Source organism: Sceloporus undulatus, chromosome 1, assembly GCF_019175285.1.
Source record: "Sceloporus undulatus isolate JIND9_A2432 ecotype Alabama chromosome 1, SceUnd_v1.1, whole genome shotgun sequence".
NCBI lineage: Eukaryota > Metazoa > Chordata > Lepidosauria > Squamata > Phrynosomatidae > Sceloporus > Sceloporus undulatus.
The window spans coordinates 350075926-350098859 of NC_056522.1; the positions used below are offsets into that span (position 1 = coordinate 350075926).

Below are 22934 nucleotides of genomic sequence, written 5' to 3' on the forward strand. Positions count from 1 at the left end.
CAATATTTTAAGTACTAAATATCTTATTTGAGCCTGGCACAATAAACACACCAAAAGGTATTTAACCCTTTACCAGCTGGAACACACCTCAGCTAGTTTTGGAAGGTATGGGCCTGGTTAATTTTTGGGTAAGAGGCACCAGGGATCTCAAGGCAAGGCTAAGAACAAATTCTGCCTAAAACCCTGGAGAGTCACTGCAAAACACAGGCAACCGATTTGGCCTAGATGTGCCAATGATCAAACCCAGGAGAAAGGAAGTTCTTATGTATTAACATTAGAAACATCTCTTATGTAGGCTTTCAAATGGGGAAAAGGAGATACACTTGCATAGCAGTTCCACAAGGTTCCTGCCTGCTCTGCTTCGGACTCTCCCAATTTGAGCAGGGACATTTTGAATGTGAATGGGAAATTCTTTCATGCCTGAATGTGACCAGGAGCTTCCATGCACTCAGGAACACAGCTTTATCAATGAGCCTTTTTTCAAGTATAACTGCAGTGCAGGAAGTGGTGGTGGGGGAAGCTCAGAGCTGAACAGGGAAGGATAATTCCCTCCCTCATTACCTCTCTCTAGGAGCTTTTTCAGATGAAGAGCAGATCAAATGCTTTTTGTAACAATAAGAAAAGCCTCAACAAGAGATTTTTTTCAAGCCTAACTGCTAAAGGGGTAAGTAAGGTAGAAGGAGCAGGTTTTGAACCTCCCTAAATTGCCTCTGGCTCTGCCCAACTCTAACACAGCTCCCAGGTTACTTTAGAGGAAATGAGAGCCGCGGGCGAAGGTGAAGGCTCGTCAGTCAAGTTTTCTTCCTTCTGTTCAGCAAGTTACTTCTATTTTCAAGAGTAGGCTCACAGTTATAATGAAAACACAGAACAAAATGTCATGGTTATAGAGACCATTAAGCTCTGGATGGGAAAAACTTTGGCTTGAGATTCTAGACAGTCAGTCTCAGCTAAAACAGAGAAGACTGGGCTAGAAGGGAAAGCAGCCAGTGACTGGTATAGTCAGGCTTGGCCCTTTACTACTACATGAAGGGTACTCACATAGGCTGCATCCAGAAGCTGACTGGGTCAAATTTACTTCATAATAATAATAATAATAATAATAATAATAATAATACTTTTATTTTTATCCCGCTTTTCTGTGATGAGACAATCAAAACGGCTCACAATATCCACATTCACAACATTATGTCCCAAATTCTCCCCCCCCCCCTTAAAACAGGATTAATAGCCAATAGACAAAAAGGATTCTCAAGGTTCTTCTAAACCATATCCAGTTTTGGAGAATGTACCTCCTATCCCCAACAAAAGCCCTTTATAATACATTAGCAGAAAGAAATCTTTCAGTCTCTGAACAAACTGAATATTTACCTTGTGAAGATGTATATGGTTCTGTGAAGTGTCCATTGTAGTGTAACTGAGGTGGAGCTGGTGCCATCATATAAGGTTGTGGCTTGGACTGCTATAAAAATATTGTTGAAGTAAGTGGAAGTATACACTTGATAACAAAAGATCCTAAATCTTTAACCCAGTTCAGATATTTGGGATGCCAATCTGCCTGCAGTGCTTTTAAAAAAGATCTTAGTACCTCTGACCACAAGGCAGGAGGTGCAATGATACATAGCAAATAAAATCTGCCAGGATATCTTTCAGGGTTGGAGAGGTATTGGTGTGTCTATGTTCACATCCAAACTCTGCTCTACATACAAACAAATGCTCAGCTGAGAAGCCTGCATTTTGACAAGCAATTACAAACAGATTTTGATTAGCTAAGGGCAGTGCACAACTGAATATGAACAATTTTACAATTGCACCATTCTTTTTTAATCATCTGGTCCATCTGTGGAGGTCAAGGGGGCAGAGGGTGTGACAGTTGTCAAACAGCTGATTGGCAGTATCAATCAGTATTATTATTATTATTATTATTATTATTATTATTATTATTATTATTTCTTACCCGTCTCTCCCTAATAAAACATAATAACCTGCCTCTCTCTAATAACAAATAATACAACACATAACATCAGTTAAAAGAACATATAAAACCAATATATATTAAAATCCATCAACAAATACTGTAAAAACGATAATTTAAAAAATATTTTTAAAACATACATTAAGCCAATAAACCTTCAGCAGCCAGCTCCTGGCTCTTAACAAGGAATTCTCATTCTGTCATAAAAAAAAAATTACTACAGTGCCCCACACTTCTCATGAGGAAGAAACTAATGAGGGATGGTTGGATGCTGAGACACAGTTTGCATGATTTGGGGGAAAAGATGTGGGCTGTGTCCTCTTCAGAAAAAGCATCTGGGAGAAGGAGGCTAAGTCTTACACAAGGAATTAACCTTCCAGAAACAGGGGTTGCAGTGAAGCAAGTTGGCACTGATGATGGCTTTTTCCCCTACTAGGGTTCCTACTAGTAGTCTCTCCAGTACTGAATTTCTGTTAAGTACTGATTTTAAACCTATCTGCCAAATGTGATACTCCACTATCATGTAGGATTTCCATAGGCAACTGATTTGACCACTGTGTAAAAAGAGTGCCAGACCACCTATTGTGGCTCTTATAATGTTTTGAATATAATGACAGGGTTCAAAAAGGTTAGCTTTTGGAACACAACTCCTTTGCTAGCTTGAGGTTTCGAGGACTTGTAGCCAAATGAACGCTTTTCAAGATTTGCTTATCTTCCTTTCTCCATCTAAATAAATATAATACAACAAGATGCAGTAATCACCACAGTCAGTTCCAAGTTTTTTCTTCAGACCCTCAAAACATGGGTACCAATTCTCCTCACCCATGGTCAAACTCAGTTGCAAAACTGGAAACAGCCACTGTAGTCTGATTCATAAGTAAGGATCTACGCTCTTTCATTAAGTTTAGTATGTTGCATTAGGCAAGTTCTTCTCCCTTGCTACACTCCTCCCTTGGCAAAATGAAGGCATGAACATGGATAGAAGAAAAAGAATAAAAACTGTGATGGAGCAGAACAAATGTTTGTGTAGTCTACATTCTGTTCCCACAGTGGCCAACAGAACACATGTTTTCTGACCATTAGTATTCAGAGAATGCTAACATGCTTCAGCATGTTAAAAGTGCTAATATTACAAATATGCATATATTAAAACTGTGTGACACCATACAGTTAAGAAAGGATGTTTAACATACTGTACTTAATTTGCATAGCATAGGATAGTGTTGCAAAATCTGGCATTCACATGGTGCAAACTTCATTCTCAGGAACTTCTCTCAAATTATAATTGTATTACAGTAATTTAATTGAAGAGGTTGACTCACTATTGCAACACAGTTCAAAGACAATTGTAAGAACACAACTGAGAAACATTTTTCTATTTATTTTGGGTGCAGCTAAAGCATCCATTCTATAGACAAGACAGTACAATTTCTTACATGCTGTTAAAATCTTCAGGAAACTTCTAGATAAACAGCCCCTCTGTAAAATGTTGTAGACTGGGCCTCCATGTACACATTAACTTAAGACCCAAACAGACAGGCCAAAATAAAGCTGCTTTGGGTGACTTTGGAGGTATGTAGCTTTGGCACAGCTTCCAGCATCTTAGGATGCATGCAGTATTTAAACAGCACACCTCCAAAGTGATCCAAAGCAGCTTTTTTTGGCCTGTCTGTTTGGGCCCTTAGTTCTGAAACAAGTTGCAATGCTAGCCTCTTGCAGCATAAGAAGAAGGAATTGGGGGGGGGGGCAGAGGAATGTAGCAACATCTGTGATATTAACTGGTTTTTATTTTAGCATGTGCTTTCATGAAGATAAATGCATTTCTTCAGATGTGGTACAGAGCAATTGTTTCAGTATTCTTTTTAGGAGGGTGGACTGCCTGCCATAAATGAAGTTAGGAATGATTAAGAAAGAAACTATAATCTCTTCATTCATGGAAGTGACAGAAATAATTGTTCTATCAACTTGAACCTGTAGTCCAATTAAAGAATGATTAAGAAGCTAAAGATATATACACAACTGACCATTTGTAGTCTCAATAACTTAGATCTACAGTGCTCATTTTGTTTAAGGGGCAAGCTTGCTCACATTAATATATAACTTTAAAAACAAATAAATAAAAAAGTAAGAAGCACTTTAGAACCAAAGACCTTACCAGAGACAACCTGGACGATGATCGCCTCCTAACTGGATTGACTGTCACCGTATGAGCTTGTCTACAAAACAAAAAGAAATGATAAAGTAAAAATACGTATTTTGCAGTGATATAAGTGAAAGTGGAATCACATGCAAGTTTAATTAGAAATAAATTGTCCAACAAATGCATCCTTAGACAAAATTTAGCATTTCAAACACTTAAAAAGATGGCTATTTCACGAGCCGATACCATTATAAACAAAGGTAGTAGACCACAGGGGAGAAAATGTGCACACATCTGCACACACTTTCACACACGTGCACAAGCAAATCAAGGACAATGCCACACCTTTTAACATTCCTTCTTCACCAGCAGAATACACTGCATGTATTACAATGACATCAGGAGTTAAGAGAGGGAACAGTCTGGATTTCCAGAAATGTACTCAACTATGGCAGTGAGAGTTGTAGTGTTTTATTTAGCCACCAACAAAATCCTGCAAGAATTGCTTGTACCATAAATAGTATGCCTAGCTTGATTTCTAACTCTCAACAAAACAAGCATTTGTCTGACCACAACTGGTAGATTTTCAAGCACATTTTTCTCCTTTTTTTCTTTTTGGATGCCATTGACTAAGCACATCAAGAGGCGGCTTTCCATTTCAGCTCAGGCATAGCCACAGGTGGCATTAAGACTGGCCTGCACTGTAGAACATAATGAATAGTAGAGCATAATGATGTTGCATGGTAGTGCAGAGGGAACTGCGACCTAGATGAGACCCATCCACACAAACTCTGAAGCACTTTGCCACTTATTTCTGCAGTATCTCAAATGTTGTTGCCTCTTCCACCTGCCTAAAATGTTGACCTGAACATGCTTAGCACTTAGATACATTTGTCTTGAAACAAAATGTCAAGGTGAATTGCTCACGTATTCAACAGGCAAATAACAGTGTTCTACTTCTGAAGCCCAATTCCCAATGCTATGACTGCATTTAATAACACAATTTCAAAGTCTGAGCTTGGAAATGTTATTTTTTTGGATCATTATAGTGACGTTGATTGGGCAATTCTGGAAGTTATAGTCCAAAAGAGTAACTTTTCCAACCTCTGGTCAAAATTGGTAAAAGGCAGCCCTGCCTCAAGTACATATGGAAATAGTACAAGTACCTGGCATGCAAAGAACACAGAAGGAAAGAAAGAGAATGTTTTCTGGCTCACCCTTTGGGTAGAGAAGGACGAGAAAGGATTGGAAAGCGTGGAAAGGAAAGAATGAGGAAAGATTTCTGAGAGCCTTCCTCAGGCGGAGAGTCTGGGGAGTCTCTAAAGACAAGGTACATGCAGACAAAATGGAGGCAATGAAATAGCACATTGAAAAAGAAAGGATGTTGGTTACAAGAGGAGACATTGCAGTCCATCTTCCAGTGGGCTTTTGAAGGGTGTTCTTTCTTTATGGTCATGACCACCCAGCCCCTCTTCTACTACAAAATGAAAACATAAACCTGATTCCATAGAAAGTTTCTGTTAGTCTATGACAGGGATGCAACAGAAGTGGTTTCTGAGATAGCTTTTATTTTTGGCCAGCAGGCATGAGTTAGGCAAGATTCCCTGCTGCTGTTTTATAAATATAAGTTCTAATCCACACAGCTAAAGAAAAAATGTTAGCCATGTTAAATAAACCAAAAGACACACAAAACTATACAAAAATTCACTATGGTGTGCTCCACAGCACCATATCTCATGAGTCCCAGGAAGTGCAATGTTTGGTTTGGCTACGGACTTGTTTTGAGGGATGAAGTTAATGTTTCAACATTGTACAGTGGGCCCTTGGTACCTGCTGGAGTTTGGTTCCAGGACTTCCCATGGATGCCAAAATCTGTGAATGCGCAAGTACCATATACAATGGCATAGTAAAATGGTGTCCCTTATATCAAATGGCAAAATCAAAGTTTGTTTTTTGGATTATTTTCTTGTGGGATTTTTTAAAAAATATGTTTACGGCCATACCACCTTGAACATACCCAATTTCATCTGGATTTTTTAAAATACATATTTTCAAGCCATGGATGTTTGAATCCATGGTTGCAGAATTTGTGGATACCGAGGGCTGACTATATACTTCTGATACCACAGTATCACTAAACAGTAAGTGCACTGTGCTCACTATACAAAATTAAGAACCACTTTACATTAATAATTCAATATTCCTGGGAAATGATATGAAAATCAAAGGTTACTCGGGGCTATGACTCTCTGCCTCAGGACACTTAAATCAAGGAACTTATGGAAGCAATGAGGGACAGAAGTTAACCAAATCAGCACAGTTAATAGCCCATGGAAGCAAAATGGAACTGCTTCCTATGACATGAGCTTCACTTGTTCCATTATCTGATAAGATTTTAGATTGCTGACCTTTGACTTAATCTCTCTTCAGCCCATCTATTGTATACTACACTTGCATGTGGTTCCTTCACAAGTTATTTATTTATTTATGATAACAGATGATAACAGAAATTATAGTGGGACGTAAACAAAATCACCATCTCAAGCTGGTCCAGTTTGTGGGACCTACTTTGTTTTTAACTAGAATCTGAGGACAAGAAAGCTCAGTGGATGAAGCTAGCTGCAAAGGAGCAGAACCAATTATTTATTGCACCTCATTAGACATATGCTAATGTGACTTGCCTTTATTAGTACAAATCTGCATTTAACAGTGCAGTCCTATGCACAACAGTTCAGAAGCTAGTTCCACCATGTTCAATGAGACATATTCCCAGGTAAGTGTGAGTTTTAAGACCTGTTTCAATAACAGACTTAAGTTCAGGGGAAGACGTCTGTTGTGGCTGATGGTTAAAAAAAATAATAGAAACTTGGGCCAAAATCTCATACTGAGCAATTGGCAATGATCTAGTGATCTAATTTCTACCTATCCCTGAAACTGGAGAATATGTTTCCAGTAATCCACCCCCTAGTAGAAAGAAGGAGAGTTATTTTTTCACTGTTCTCAACCTGTGGAGAGGCAACTCTTAGATATCTAAAATCAGTACAATTAGCTCCACTGTCTAAAACAAAGAGCCTAAAGAGTAAATTTAGATCAATGAATCTTATCCACTCCAGAAACAACACTTTGTACTGAGGTTGTGAACTACAGACAGTGTACCTGCCAAATCAGAATCTGCCAAATCAGAATCAAAACCACTGCCATCATTATTTTCTTCTTTTATACAATTCAAATAATATAAAGTCAGAAATTTAAATATTTTGGGAGCCTCATAGGCTGTATTTGTAGTGGCCTTGCTGGATGATTTTGATGGGTTAAATCTGAGGATGTCCTTCCGCTGATGGAACCTCTTCTACTTACAGAAGGTCTATTGCCATCTTAGTAGAAGAGCACTATGTAAGAAAAGTGACCACTGTTTCCAAAGTTTCTTCATCTGCACAAGTTTTCTTGTATAACGTGGCATTAACAACATGTTCTAACAGAATATATATTACAGACTTTATCTTCCTTACTCACTTTGTCTTATACTCTGATGCATCCCCTGTGACACTGTACTACTGCATAGCGGGAACATTATCTTTTGAACAAGAGTGCCAAAAAGTACTAATACAATGGGCCCTTGTTATTTGCTGGGATCCAGGATCTCCCCACGGATAACAAAATCCATGGATTCTCAAGTCCCATTAAATACAATGGAATAGTAAAATGGTATCCCTTATATAAAATGGAAACTCAAGGTTTGCTATTTGGAATTTATACTTTTTTGGAATATTTTCAAGCTGTGGATGCTTGAATCCGTGGATAAGGAGGGTTGACTGTATATACTTTGCCTACCACTCATGTTCTTTGGATCTGAGTCATTATTCTCAGATTCTGTACCAAGATGAAGAATTCTGTGGCCTCATATGGGGCTCCTCTTTGCCAAATTCTTTCCAAGGTAGACATGTTCCAATCTCAGGATAATGCACCTAAGATGCCCTACTAGGAAATTACAAAATACAAAGTTAGAATGCATATGAAATGACTCTGTAGTGACTGGTGCAGTACTTACAGGCTACATTTATTTAGTCTATAAAATTTGTGCCTGGCCACACACATTCTCCACACATATTTTGCCGTCTCCATGTCTTCCTGTTGAATAAAAGAGATATATGTAAGACAAAGCTGGATAGGTGGTCAGGTGAGAGCCACTGTCTGTTGACATCAATTTCCTATTATGCTGATTAGGAAACCAGCAAAGAGGAGCCCAGCTATCCCATCCACTGGATAGGGCCATGAAAACCTATCACACATACAGCAATGTGGACATTTTCATTAAAAAATCAACTTTCCAAAGACAGAAGTACCTGCAGTACATGGAATAGAGTTATCTCCAAAGGGAATTTAAAAATGTATGCTTCTTCATTCCACATATTCAAGCTATTGCACTTCATGATATTCATAAATAAATGATGAAGTATTGAATAAATGTCAAGAACATATGGACAAAAAATTTTCATGACACAACAGGCCTGTGAGTGTGGTATATGAAATGGGTTGACTGATACTTATCTAATTTAAAGATATGACTGCCATCCTGCTCAGCAGTTACAAGAAATGTAAGCTGGAATTTTGAATTCATAACTGCTGGGGATTCACATTCACAGTAGTGAATAACCAAAGGTGACCTCAAAACCCTATCTATGAAGACTGGCAGCACCCTAACCAAAGCATTTCTGAGGAGCTGGGAAATGATATCTGCAGGGTTATCTTAGTCTCAAGGTGCCTTGGAATAAGCAGTTGTGGCAGGACCCCAAGGGCTAATCACCAGCACATCAGAAACACTTTGGTGAGGGTGCTTCCAGGTTGCAAAAATAGTGGTTTTTTTTTTTTGTTGTGGTTGCATCCACAGATATAACTGTGGTGACGGAGCTCCATCATGTTACATTATCTGACAATGCAAGTTCTCACCCAATATGAGAAAACACAAATTAAAAATATTCTCTTTGAAATGTCACATAAACAATTCTGTGGAAATACCTTATACAAAATCATTTTAAGAGTAAAAGCTCACTCACTTACAGTTTGGAATTGGATAGTCTCTTCTTTATTTGCCAGCTCTAGTGCAAAAAAGGACTTGTTGTGGGACATGTTAGCAATGTCATGCCACCTACACAACGAGTGGGGAGAGAAGTAGGAAAGACACAAATTCTCAAGGCCTCATAAATTATTGCACTGTAATTGCATGCAGGCAAAAGAGAATATGCATTTGCCGTAATATTTCCTGTATATTTGCAGAAATTCTCATCTGCTTCTTTTACTTCCACTTGAGTTGTCTATTTATTTAGTTGGCTGCTTTTGTCACATGTTTCCAACCGGATACAGAATCATAACAGCTAAATGAACAACAAGACACCACACCTTATAGAGCAAAGACATTTAAATAATAATCATTGCATGAAAATAATGAATGCACTAGAAGCAGGCATCTCAAGTAAACTGTATGGCAATATCCTCGAATTTTTTTTTGGGGGGGGAACTCTATTATTCCCCTGTCCTATGGTCATGCTCTGTTCTGTGCACTTTCAACATGAGAAATATGTTCTGTTTGTACACTTTCAGGTTCTTGCAAATGCATACAAGAAAACACGTGTTTGAAAATGCCACTGTATTTGGGAAATAAATTTACCTAAATATGACAGGAGGTCGGCCATTTTTGTGCTTCACAAAAATTCCATCAAGACAAGCTCCAATGAAAATGTCACTTCCTTGGCTATCCTGGATAGTAAGCAAAGATAATGAAATAACTTGAGATATTTTTTCCCAACAGAGGTACAACTATTCTACTACTGCTAGATAAATGTTTCATTATGTTGAAAAAATTACCTAAATTGCACATTGATGTATTTTTTGTTTTTGATGACAACCTTTTTTATTTTCACTCCAAACCATAAGCCTACAAATCTATTTTGTTGAATCAGTTTACATTAAATCCAAAGAACCACAAATTTATTACTTTAATTTTGAGCTTTTAAGATTGTAGTAGCAAACTTGAAGACCTCTGGATGACTTTTCCTGCAGTTTGAAACCCTGAGGGTAACTAGATGGGATTTGTAGTAGAGGATGATTATGAAACAGTGTAGTTTGGATTGAGGTTTGACTGCACCGCTGAGTGAAAAGGAAATGATCCCAGAGTGAACACAAGTCTTCCTAATCTGATCACACAGATGATATTATTCAAACAGAGATCATTTATAAACTTGATGTCATCGATGAGGGTAATGTTTCCCAGTCAAGTGAATCGATTTGTTGTTGACTCCTCCCCAACACATGGAATCAGTAAAAGAATACAGAAGTTTACAACATTGAAAAATAAAGTCATTAAAGTGTCCTCCTTTTTCCTTCAGATCAGCCAGAATATGAACTGTCTAACATTCTCTAGATAGTGTAGGAAATCTTTTTTAAGTTGCAGGGGAGGGAATGCTGTGGATGATATGCAACCCTTACAACCCCTACATGTAGCCCTTGGGGACCTCTCAGGAACTACTCAATGCCCCCCAGATCCCCCCTCATTAAAAAAAAAATCCCCAGGCTGATTTTAGGATAGGTTTTGTTTTGGGGGTTTCTTTTGGCTCCCAAACCATTCCAAATCTCCCAAAACTTCATTTAAAAAACAGATTTGCTCTCCCTAACCACACAGGCACCCAAACCTCTCCAAAATGGACAAAAAATGGCCAAAGAGGTAGCAAGAAGTGACATCATGTCACTTCCAATGTGCTAAAATAACCTACACTTCAGCTCACAAAGGGGGAAAGCCCCTTCCTTGTTTTCAGTTGCCCATCCCTATTCTACGTGTTCCCATTGTTGGAGGTTTTGTTTACTACTACAAGAGCAGAAGTGCTGCTGAAAGTCCCCTTTTATTTGGTCCAATCAAGACATCTTTCCAAAAGAATGTGAAGATCAATAATAATAGTGTTTCTTCATATGTTGATACCTCTCATGTTTCGCCTCCATAGTCATATCAACATTGCAAAGTATGTATGTATGTATGTATGTATGCACGTGCATATATAACCTGTTTTTTTAATATATACACATGAACATGTGTAGGTATGGTGAGAGCATATAATCTGCATATTTAACCTGCCTTCATATCCAAAGGTAAACAAAATAGCTAATATTTATTATAAATGCAATATAAAAATGTATTACAAAAAAAGCCTTCACCTAATTGGCCAAATACAGAATCTTGAATATTTTAAATGTCTTCTGGTGGGACATCTGAAAATTCTGCTAAGCAACAGAAATGTTCAGGTATAGTATTTTACATTTGTAAGTTTCACATCAGAGTGTCTCACTCCAAATCAGCTTAGAATATACGTTTCAAAACAAAATTTCAATATGAAGAAAGAAAAAAGAAATACACAGTTATAGTTGTTCATTCTCATGGTAAACTAATTCATAAAATTCATGAATGAAATCTAATTTTACCTTTGCAGGAAAGCTCTCTTCCCCATAACCTTCCATTCTTTCAACCTCTTGCATATATAACATCTCTGCATCAGGTGGCATGAGCCCCCTTCAAAAACAAATAAGTAATTCTGTTTACTAACTAGCTTAACATAAAAATATTCAGAGTGCAATATTTTATTGCTGCAAATATGTAATCCTTCTCCAAACAAGGAAAAAAGAGTATGAAAAGTTGACAATAATAATAATTATTATTATTATTATTATTATTATTATTATTATTATTATTATTTTATTTATATACCGCCTTTCTATAAACCAGGGTGGTGTACAACATGAATATCATATACAACAAATACATTAAAACAATACATTAAAACATTCTGGCCAGCGTGCCACTGCTGACGTGGGGGGGGGGAGAGACTAATTGGAGCCTGTGTCAGGGAAAGCTTGTGTGAACAAGAAAGTCTTCAGCTCCTTCTTGAACTGGGCCAGGGAGGTGGCCGAGCGGAGTCAAATGTGGCCATCGTAAACACATGTGGGAATAATACCAGAAATATTGAAGATTATAAGGAATTGAGATTCCACTTGCTTTCTCAGAATCATAAAATCATAGAGTTGGAAGAGACCACAAGGGCCATCCAGTCCAACCCCCTGCCATCAAAGCATACCCAACAGATGGCCATCCAGCCTCTGCTTAAAGACCTCCAAGGAAGGAGACTCCACTACACTCCGAGGAAGGAGTGTGTTTCAGTGTGTGTCCACTGGACTATTTCAATCTTATGTACAAGAAAAAGATTTTCAACTGTTTTCTCCCAAATGGGAAAGTTTATAGGAGTTTTTTGTTCAGGGTGTGTGTTTGTTTTGCTGGAACAAAAAGTTTGTGAAGGTTTTTAGAACAAAACCCATTGCCTTGTGCAAAACAGGCTTACCCTAATAAAAACAAAACATACTGTATTTAATCACAGAATAGATTTTTTTGGTACAAACAATCCTCCTTCCATACCCAAACTTTCAACCACAGCCATCCCTTCCCATCATGGCTATAGCCTTGCCAATGGAGGCAGGGTTCTGGTGACAAAAACAGGGCTGGGTGCTCCTCTGGTCTTCTCCTTCTGCCTCCCTCAGCAAGGAAAAAGCTGTATTGAGAGGGGACAGCTGTGGCTGAAAATTGAGGTCTGGAGGCTTGGGGAGAACAGGTACATTCATCCCACTTACAGTATCTTCTTCTGCTCCAAGATCTGTCAACGATTAAACCTACAGGAAGCCTATCCCAGATCCAATCTGGCAATCCTAAACCTGGATGATGGAATATAATGGAAATGCTCTACTGGAGCAAAATAGAAGTTCAGTAACATATGTGAGAGGTCTACATATTCTTCATCCCTGGTTTCTGCTACTCTTAAAGAAAGAAATATTTGTGTTATTCAAAGCTGCTTCCTGATATGATCATCAAGCTTAGCACAGAACAAGTGTTACGTCTGCACCAATCCAAATATTAGGAATGTACCCATTTTACAACACAAACAGGTGCTCATCAACAACATTCAGATCAGAAACAATGTCACAAGTTCAGATCTATTACCTGTACTTCTGATGGAGTAAGGCCACTTTCTGGGTTGCTTCTTCCAGGATCTTTTCATCTTGTAACCAACCCTGAAGAATCAAACAGAAGCTATGAGCCTCATTCCCATATAAATTAGCAATTTAAAAGGTAACACATAGTAATATATGCACAAAATTATCAGGGACCAGTTTATACACAACTTCCCAGGATAGTTTTTTGTGAGGTTTTCGAGCTATGTGGCCATGTTTTAGAAGAGTTCCTTCCTGACGTTTCATCAGCATCTGGGCAATGCTGGCAAAACTTCAGGAAGAAATTCTTCTAGACTATGGCCACATAGCCCGAAAACCCCACAAAAAACTATGGACGTCAGCCATGAAAGCCTTCGATTCCATTTCCAGGAGTTAAAATTTAAAAAAATATTGAGATTATGATTTTCCCTCAGTTTTGATGCAACAATAAAATTAGGGGTGGGGGAGGGAATTCTAGCATTACTGTGCACCACTTCCATGAATCAAAGTTGTGTGCAAATCTGTCCCAAGCATTTCCTTTTTCAGAAGCCATCCGAGTCCCTAGACATAAAAGATGGTATGAAAGCTCCAGAGACGTATCAATTTCTTGCAATGAAGAACATCCATTATATGCTGTTAAATACAAAAAAAAGTCCCTTTCAAGAACCTAACAGCTATCCTGGATGTATATGAGAAGGGGTGAATGAGACTGAAAATTCTTTGCAGTCCTGGGAGTCTTGCTGCTTTAAGAACTGCTAAACTTTGTTTCCTTCCTTAATGTGTTTCTACAACAGTACCCTTTCACAATTATGATTCCATTATAATCTACCATGACTGCATTCTATGGACTCCTGGGGTTTGTAGTTGGTGGAGGCACTAGTGCTCTGTGGCTGAGAATGCTAAATGGCCCTACTTAAACTGCAAATCCCAGAATCCCATAGGATGGAACCATGGAACTTGTAGTAGAATCAACTGTGAAAGGGCTCTAGCTTTCAAGCATAACTCAGGACAAATTACAGTGCACCCTTTGTATCTGTTGGGTTTGGTTCCAGGACCCCCCATGGATACCATAATCCATGGATGCTCAAGTTCCATTAAATATAATGGCATAATAAAATGGTGTTCCTTATATAAAATAGAAAAATTAAGATTTCCTTCATGGAATTTATATATTTTGGGCATATTTTCAAGCCATGGATAGCTGAATCCATAGATAAAGAATCTGTAGGTATGGAGGGCTGGCTGTACATAAGCAGATTATAATAAAAGTATCACTGAAAGGCTAAATAAAACCACAAAGAATAAACAACAGCTTGTTGAAAATCATTTCTCTCCTCCCTTCCAGACAAGAGAGTTTCTGAGTAGCTCTGAGGTGACATTGGAGGAACAAAGAATTACCTTAGCTGGAAGACAAAGACCTAGATGTGGATAGCTTCCCATGTAACTCAGTCTTAAGATGATTTTTGAGTAGCCCTGACACAGCAATAGACTTGTATGCCTTAATAGCATTATAACTATGCCTTATTGTTGGCTAGGTTTCAGCAATCACTTTTATTCAACATGAGACAGAATGTCAGAAGAACACAGACTGAGGTGGGATATTTTAATTTCACCCTGATTTCACAGCCTTTTAAAAATTCTGCTATTAATATGCTAAGAAAACTATGAAGCGAATATAAAAATCCAAACAGTTTGGCTAAAGAAGAATAAAAAATAGTAGTAAATAGCTCTCTTTTAAACTTTCAAACTCTTTTAAACTTCTAAACACTGATTATTTTAGAAAGAATGTAAACATTTTGAGTTACTTCTCTTAAAACCTGAAGTCACTTTAAATAAAACAAAAAGTAAAACACCACATCTGTTTAAAGACAAAAATAACGTATCAATAAAATATCAATAACCACCGTGCATTATTTCCTCACTTTGAATGTTTCCCCAATCAATTTCTATTCTTCCATCTCCAAAACAATCCCTAAAAACAGAAGAAACTGGATCCTTCTTACCACAGGGAACAAGGCAAATCTCTGCAGAAACTCCTGTGACTCATACTGGTCATAATCTCCAAAATCAGCTGAGGAATTGAGAGAAGACAGACAGAAAGTAAACTTTTAAAACACTATAAAAGTGTCACTAACAGAGTGAACAACAAAGTATCATTTAAGGATGAGGAACAGACCATAAATTAATCTGTTAAATGTATTAAGATGTTTCCTATCCCACAGAAGTCCTAGAAGTCATATAAAACATAAAACTTGGTAGTTTGTGCCTTTTGGTTTTCCATCTAAAATGGGATTTTAGAAAGTCAAGATATTTCATTCTATCTAAAATGTACAAAAACAGCCAAACAAGTAATAATTCATTGAAGTACTTATGATTAAAGAGCCAGTCGGGGCTACATAAAAACATGACAGAATGCTGTTACATAAGCAAGCTATTCCAATTAACTTGTTAGATCTCAGCAAATAACATTCTTGGCCACTCTTTCCTAGTACACAGGATTATCATTCTAAGGAAATAAAGCAAAGCAGCCAAATAAAATAAAACAGAGGCCTAATGTGCTATGTAGACTGGCCACATCTATTAATCATCTTTATAGCCGAGTTCTTCTCTGACCTAAAGCATTCATAACAGTATCACACTACATTGTAATAGGGCTATTATTCCACTTTAACTGCTATAGCTGCCTCCTGTGTCATTCTGGGGTTTGTAGTTTAGTGAGGTGTATGAGTTCTCTGGCTGAGAATTCTTAATGCCACTCCCTAAATTTCAAATCCCAGGATTCCACAGGAGGGAGCCATAATAGTTAGTGGAATAAAAATGCTGTAACACGCAAGTGTAATATTCAGTGAAGTTAAATGGATACCCACTTCACAGGGAACAGAAACATCTGTGCAAAATCCCGGTTCTTAAACTACAGACCACTGACCAATCATCATGCCTTGCTGAAAGTTCTTCACCATGTCACTGTTCCTCCTTCCTCTTGGGCAGGTTCCAGAGGGTGATGCTCGGGGACAGTCGCTCTTCAAAAACAGAGCTTAATTGTGGTGTCCCTCAAGGCGCCATCCTGTCCCTGATGCTATTTAACATCTATATGAAGCCGCTGGGAGAAATCATCTGTGGATATGGGGCCGGATGTTATCAATATGCTGATGACACCCAACTATATTTCTCCATGTCCCGGTCATCAGCGACAACGACAGATGGTATCTCTCCCCTCAACCAGTGTCTTCAGGCAGTAATGGATTGAATGAGGGAAAACAAGCTCAAGGTGAATCCAGACAAAACGGAGGTATTTATGGTAGGGGCCCCCAAACCAGGCATTGGGCTGCAACATCCAGTCCTAGGGGGGCTCACGCTCCCCTCAAAGGACTGTGTTCGCAGTCTAGGGGTGCTTCTTGACCCGTCACTTCAGATGAGGAATCAGGTGAATGCGATGTTCAAGAGCGCCTGTTATCAGCTTCAGCTGATACGCCAGCTGCGCCCTTTCCTGGAACAGGATGACCTCGAAACTGTAGTACATGCACTGGTAACCTCAAGACTCGATTTTTGCAATGCGCTCTACATGGGGCTACCCTTGTGCCTAGTCCGGAAACTCCAATTGGTACAGAATATGGCAGCCAGGTTGGTCACAGGAACAGCAAGGAGTGACCATATAACACCAACATTGAAGTCACTCCACTGGCTGCCTATCAGTTTCCGGGCACAGTACAAGGTGTTGGTTATCACCTTTAAAGCCCTACATGGCTTGGGCCCAACCTATCTAAGGGATCGCCTGCTTCCATATAATCCGCCCCATACACTCAGGTCCTCTGGGAGGAATTTATTACAGCCCTTAAAGACCAGGTTGACGGCAACTTCCCAGAAGACATTTTCTGTGGCCGCTCCCAACTTATGGAATGGCCTGCCGGATGAGATCCGTCAAATTACCAATCTAGAGAGCATTAAAAAGGCCATTAAGACGGATCTCTTCCGGCAAGCCTTCCCGGAATAAAATGCTCGGCCACAAATAAGATTTCCCATCCAGTGAACTCTGCCCATGATGACTTTTATTTAGCTTAGTCAGTTTTAATATGTAGTTTTTAATCTTACATTGTTTAATCTTGTTTTAAGGGGGGCATTATGTATATATGGATGTATTTTAACCTGTTGTACGCCGCTTTGACTGCCTGGCAAAAAGCTGGATAGAAATAAAAATTTTATTATTTTATTATTATTATTTACACCATTTCTTGTTGCTGTGTGCCTTCAAACCATTTCCAACTTTTGGCAACCCTAAGGCAAACCTATCATGGGTTTTCTAGTCAAGATTTGTTCAGAGGAGGTTTGCCATTACCATCTTCTGAGTTTGAGAGCATGTGACTTTCCCAAGGTCACTCAATGAGTTTCATAGGAGTTTATCACACGGGGGAGAATGTGTAATGCTCCAGTTTTTTTTCCTGTTACCACTGTGCAACTGAGGAGAAGATGATCACATGAAGTTGGAATTATCACGTTGTCAACAAGTTATCAAAGTGTCATGTTCCTGTCAGATTGTATTAACAATTTACAGTATATCATTAATAACATCTCAAAAGTGCAAGCGAAACGTTATCAGCACAGGTGTATACTTACAAAACACTTCAATTCCGCAATTGTGCTTTCATTCCTGGCTTGCTGTTCAGCACTGCCTCTCTCTCTCCCTCCTCATCCACCCTTCCAGACAATTCACCATAAGTGTGAGGACACATACCAGTAACTCCTAAGTATCAGTATCCATCTCCAAAATAATCCCCAAAATATTCTCTATCCCTCAACAACAGTGTCTAACGACTTGGATACTGGAAGTCTGCAACAGAGGTAAACCAGAAGTGCAAAATCACAGCTATGACCGGTGGGGGGACGGGGACGGGACGATTCAGCAAAGTCTTTTCTGCGTGTGTGCAGACACTGCAAAAATGAAATCATAACGCTTCAGGTATGTACACTAAAAGCGCTATTCTTCTGTAATTAAAATGGAACTGCATCGTTTTTGGTTTAGGTGTGATCATCTCCCATTACTGTTTCGTTGCTATTCCAATATTGAGCAATTGTGCAATGGTAACAGAAAAAAACGGGAGCATGATGCTTTCTCCTCCGTGTGATAAACTCCATAGCTGAGCTGAGGAACTGAACTCCAAAGTCATAGTCCAACATTCAAATCACTATGGCATGCTGACTCTCTCATTTAGACCATATCAGCTTGTTATTCGCTGATTTAATGGAGAAGAAGATATTTAGTCTTTTGATTAAATTAGGAAAAAAACAGAATCACCTGATATTCTGATATTAAAATTGTCTGCTATTAAGCTATTACAGCTCAGTGTACACCTAAGCATTTACAGGGTGCAAAATACCACTGAAGCTGACTTTTGATGACGGATATATTATAAGGAACATGAGCCCAGAGCTTTTAAATTGGGGAGGAGAGTTATAATAATAATAATAATTGATTTATATCCCGCCCCTTTGAGGTCAGTCGGGGTGGCTAACAGTAATAAAATACAATACATTATACATCAAAATCTACTTCCCTCCCCCCCCCCTTAAAAAGTTGCAGCAAGGGATCTATAGATTCCAAAATCAGTATGTAAATTATATTCTAAAAAGTAAAATTCCAAAGCTCATCACAGGTATGCCTCAAGGAGTGGCATTTTGGGGCACAAGAGAGTGCCACATCATCTGATTGTCCTGTTGCGTAACCTATAACCAAGATAAGAAGCGGCCATCAAAACCAAATACGGAGAAACAGAATGGTTCTCAATTGGCAAAGAAGTCAGGCAATCCAGCTTGGGTTAGCTTGGACTCAGAGGCAGGAGGAATGAAGATAGGTGGGAGGTACATTAACAACCTCAGCTATGCAGATGATACAATACTACTAGTAGAATCAAGCAAAGACCTGGAGCAATTACTGAAGATCAAGGAGGAAAGTGCCAAGGTCAGACAAATGCTGAACATCAAAAATAAAAATAATGACCATGGAAGATGTACAAGAATTCACACTAGACAATTAGAAAATTTAAAGAGTCTAAGAGTTCCCATACTTTGGTTCAAATATTCATCAGAACAGAAACTGCAGTCAAGAAATCAGGAGAAGAGTAGGATTGGGGAAAGATACTATGAAATACTGTAGTATTATAGAACCATAGAATAACTGGATGAGAGCATAAAATGTAAGGACATCATTCTGAACACCAAATTGAGGATCATCCAAGCCATAGTATTTCCAACCACAATATACAGATGCAAGAGCTGGAAGGCAAAAATGTTGATAGGAAGAAAATCAATTAATTTGAAATATGGTGCTGGAGAAGAGAATGGACAGCCAAGAAAACAAACAAATGGGTTCTGGAACAGATCAAACCTGAAGTCTCTCTGGAAGGTACAATGACCAAATTGAAGCTGTCATATTTTGGCCACATCATGAGGAAAAATGACTAATTAAAAAAGACAATGGTTGTAGGGAAAGTGGAGGGCAGCAGGAAAAGAGGAAGACTGCATGCTAGGGAGATAGATTCTATTAAGGAGAACAATACAGGCCATGAGCAGAGAGGTTGAGGACAGAGGGTCTTGGAGATGTCTCATTCACAGGGTCGCCATGAGTGAAGGCTGACTCAAGGGCAGCTAACAACAAATAAGGCCAAACCTTACTAGAGTGAGTACTACTAAACCATGAAGGCTATTGGCCTGACTCCTGTTTCTTCTTGCATGCACTGTCCACCTAACCCTTCCAAACAAGTAAGGAAGGAAGGACAGGAAAGGAACAACTCATCATGCTCTCTTTATTTTATTCTGACAACCCAGAATAAAAATGACAGTGGTTACAAAGATAATGGAGAATCTGACATTCCACGCTTTATGTATAGGTAGTTGGAGAGTTTGACAGCAGAGAGGAGAGACAAGATGGATCTGCAACTTGCTCAGCATTTGACTGCTAGAGACTTAGGGAGAAAGAACTGAATTATGTAGAATGAGAACAGAGTTCCACTAGGGAATGACTCCAGCAACTCACATTAATAACATTTTAAATGGCATCCCTGAAATGCAAAATTATGGATGTAGTAAAAACAAAGTAATGATTTACTGGGGGCAAGTAATTAAAAAAAATCACAACTGCCCTGAGTAAACCTGGGCAGTTGCAACATATAGGCAATTTTTGCCTCTGTGGAGCCCCACTACACCTAAAAACTGGCTGAAATTGCAGTTTGAAATGATCAAGTCTATTTCTAGTTGGGTTGTTTTCCCCCCATAGGGTGGAGTGTTTACTAAACCACACATCCTGGACACCGCCAGGTGTAACTGACAATTTGGGCATGTTTTTCACCTCAAATTGTTTGTGGGGAGCTATGAGGCATTTGACAAGTCCAAGGAGCATCAGGAGTTTAAAAAAAAGCCTTAGGTGATTCCCCACCCTGATATGGGAAAATAGAAAGCTAATTTGCTTTATACCAAAGTATTTTGAGTAGTATAAAATAAAAGAAACAATTCAACATAAAATGAAACCAAAATAATAACATTCACAATCCAGTATGAGATCAACCATATTATTAACCTTTATTTATAAAGCGCTGTAAATTTACACAGCGTTGTACATACAGTCTTTTTAATTGGACGGTTCCCTGCCCTCAGGCTTACAATCTAAAAAGACATGACACAAAGGGAGTGGTGGTGGGAAAGGGGCCTCTCTAGTAGGATAATACATATAAAATACATAGCAATACAGGAAATGATTCAATAAAACAATCAATAAGTCTATTCTGTAAAGAGATTGCCTGCCAGCTGGGCAATAATAATAATAATAATAATAATAATAATAATAATAATAATAAATTATTTCCTTCCCACTTCTCCTCAAAGCATGGCACAACATGTTAAAATACAAAACAGAATAATAAAATAAAACACATTAAACCAACAGTTAAAACCCAATACTATAAAACCATTAAAGTACACTCATATGAGTATGTTCCTTAAAATATACAAATTAAAAAGTCATGATTTAAAATGAACTGGGTAGGCCTGCCAAAAGAGATATATCTTTAATATTGTATTAAATGCCATCAGCATTTTCATCAGCCATATCTCCTCGGGCAGGTCATTCCAGTCTGGGAGCAGCCAATGAAAAGGTCCTCTGGGAAACCATTACCAGACTAGTCCTGGCTGATTGGAGCAAATATTTCTCAAAGGACCTGAGTGTACAGGGCGGATTGTACGGGAGAAGGCGATCCTGTAGGTAACTTGGACATAAATCATGTAGGGCTTTAACCAACATACTTTGCATACATTGCCCAGAAAATAACTGGCAGCCAGTGGAGTCATGTTAAGATCAGTGGAATGTGATTGCTTTGGATGCATACATAACCAAGCTGCTATATTCTGAACCAGTTGAAGTTTCCGGACTTGGTACAAAGGTAGCCCAATGTACAGTGCATTGCAGAAGTCCAGCCTTGAGATTACCAACTCGTGCACTACCATCTTCAGGTCCTGATTCTAGGAAGAAGGGGCATGTTACAATCAAGGTGCCAGTCCCAAGAATGCCCTCACATTCCTTCCCTATTACATGGGGCTTATGTTCTAGAAGGACTTAGAGTTAGTCTTGGAAGGAAGTGACAAACTGGGAAGAGAGAGAGAGAGAGAAAAATCCCATGGCAGCTAAACATGAGGCCTATATGCTGCCTCCTAGATCAGATACAGACTGCTTCTGAACACCAATGCAGGAGGGCACTTGATTGCACTGATCATGAAAAGCTGTATAACAATCTCAAAGACATGGGAGTGCCAATACACTTGATAGTTCTGCTGAGATAGTTCTATACTCAGCACAAGAGACAATTACCAGAACAGAATATGGAGAAATGGAATGGTTCCCAATAGGCAAAGGAGTCAGGCAAGGCTGCATATTATCATTATACTTGTTCAACTCATATGCAGAAAATATCATACAAAGAGCAGGTCTAGACACAGAAAAATGAGGAGTATAGATAGGAAGAAGGAACACCAACCATCTAAGATACAAGGATGACACAATATTACTAGCAGAAAACATCAATGACTTGGAACAATTACTAAGGAATGTCAAGGAAGAAAGTGCAAAGGTCTACTGCTGACCAAAAAGACAACACAAATAATGAACACAGAGGACCTACATAAATTTGAATTAGATAATGAGGAAATTGAAATAGTAAAGTAAGTAAAAGTCACAGATTTTTAGTACCCGGGATCAAACATCATCCAGAATGAACACTGCAGTCAAGAGGTAAGAAGAGGACTAGGAATAGGAAGGGCAGCCATGGAAGAGATGGAGAAGATCCCAAAGAGTAAAGATATATAACTGAGCAATAAAGTTAAAATTATCCAAGCCATAGTATTTTCAATCACTATGTATGAATGTAAGAGCTGGACAGAGAAAAAAGCAGATAAAGAGCTCATTCCCACTGGAAAAACAACACAGGTTGTGATTCAGACCCGCTCCATGTCTCTAACCAATTTCAAAAGATCCCTCATTCTCACTATAAAAGGGGATCTTTTTAATGCCACTTGAATCGTATTTTTTCCCCATCCCCATTTGCGCTGCTTCAAACCAGGGATGGGGGAAGCCGGTGATGTAGCACAAGCTGGGGGGGGGGGGCAGAGCCAAGGTCGGTGGGGATAGCGAGGAGGCCGGCAGAGGGGAGAGAGCCAAGGCCGGGGACAGCGAGCAGGCACCAGGGAAGCCAAACGAGGAAGGAAGACAGGCACTGGGGAAGGCAAGCAGGGAAGGAAGGAAGGCACCAGGGAGGCAAGCGA

At 38.9% G+C, this 22934-nt stretch overlaps 1 protein-coding gene across 6 annotated transcripts in view; it reads right to left on the reverse strand.

Annotated features, from left to right (window-relative positions):
* The window catches only part of PTPN21 (protein tyrosine phosphatase non-receptor type 21), a 99322-nt gene that overhangs the window by 24551 nt on the left and 51837 nt on the right, over positions 1–22934 (reverse strand). For 2 of the 6 annotated variants that reach the window (XM_042445065.1, XM_042445083.1), the window contains exons 5-13: positions 15137–15204; positions 13144–13214; positions 11580–11667; positions 9778–9866; positions 9171–9258; positions 8161–8240; positions 5330–5431; positions 4128–4188; positions 1369–1459 (exon numbers count right to left, since the gene is read on the reverse strand). In XM_042445065.1, the coding sequence (XP_042300999.1) occupies positions 1369–1459; positions 4128–4188; positions 5330–5431; positions 8161–8240; positions 9171–9258; positions 9778–9866; positions 11580–11667; positions 13144–13214; positions 15137–15204 (738 nt within the window). The remainder of the gene's footprint in view (positions 1–1368; positions 1460–4127; positions 4189–5329; positions 5432–8160; positions 8241–9170; positions 9259–9777; positions 9867–11579; positions 11668–13143; positions 13215–15136; positions 15205–22934) is intronic. The other 4 variants (XM_042445100.1, XM_042445110.1, XM_042445075.1 and 1 more) reach the window with 3 other exon arrangements.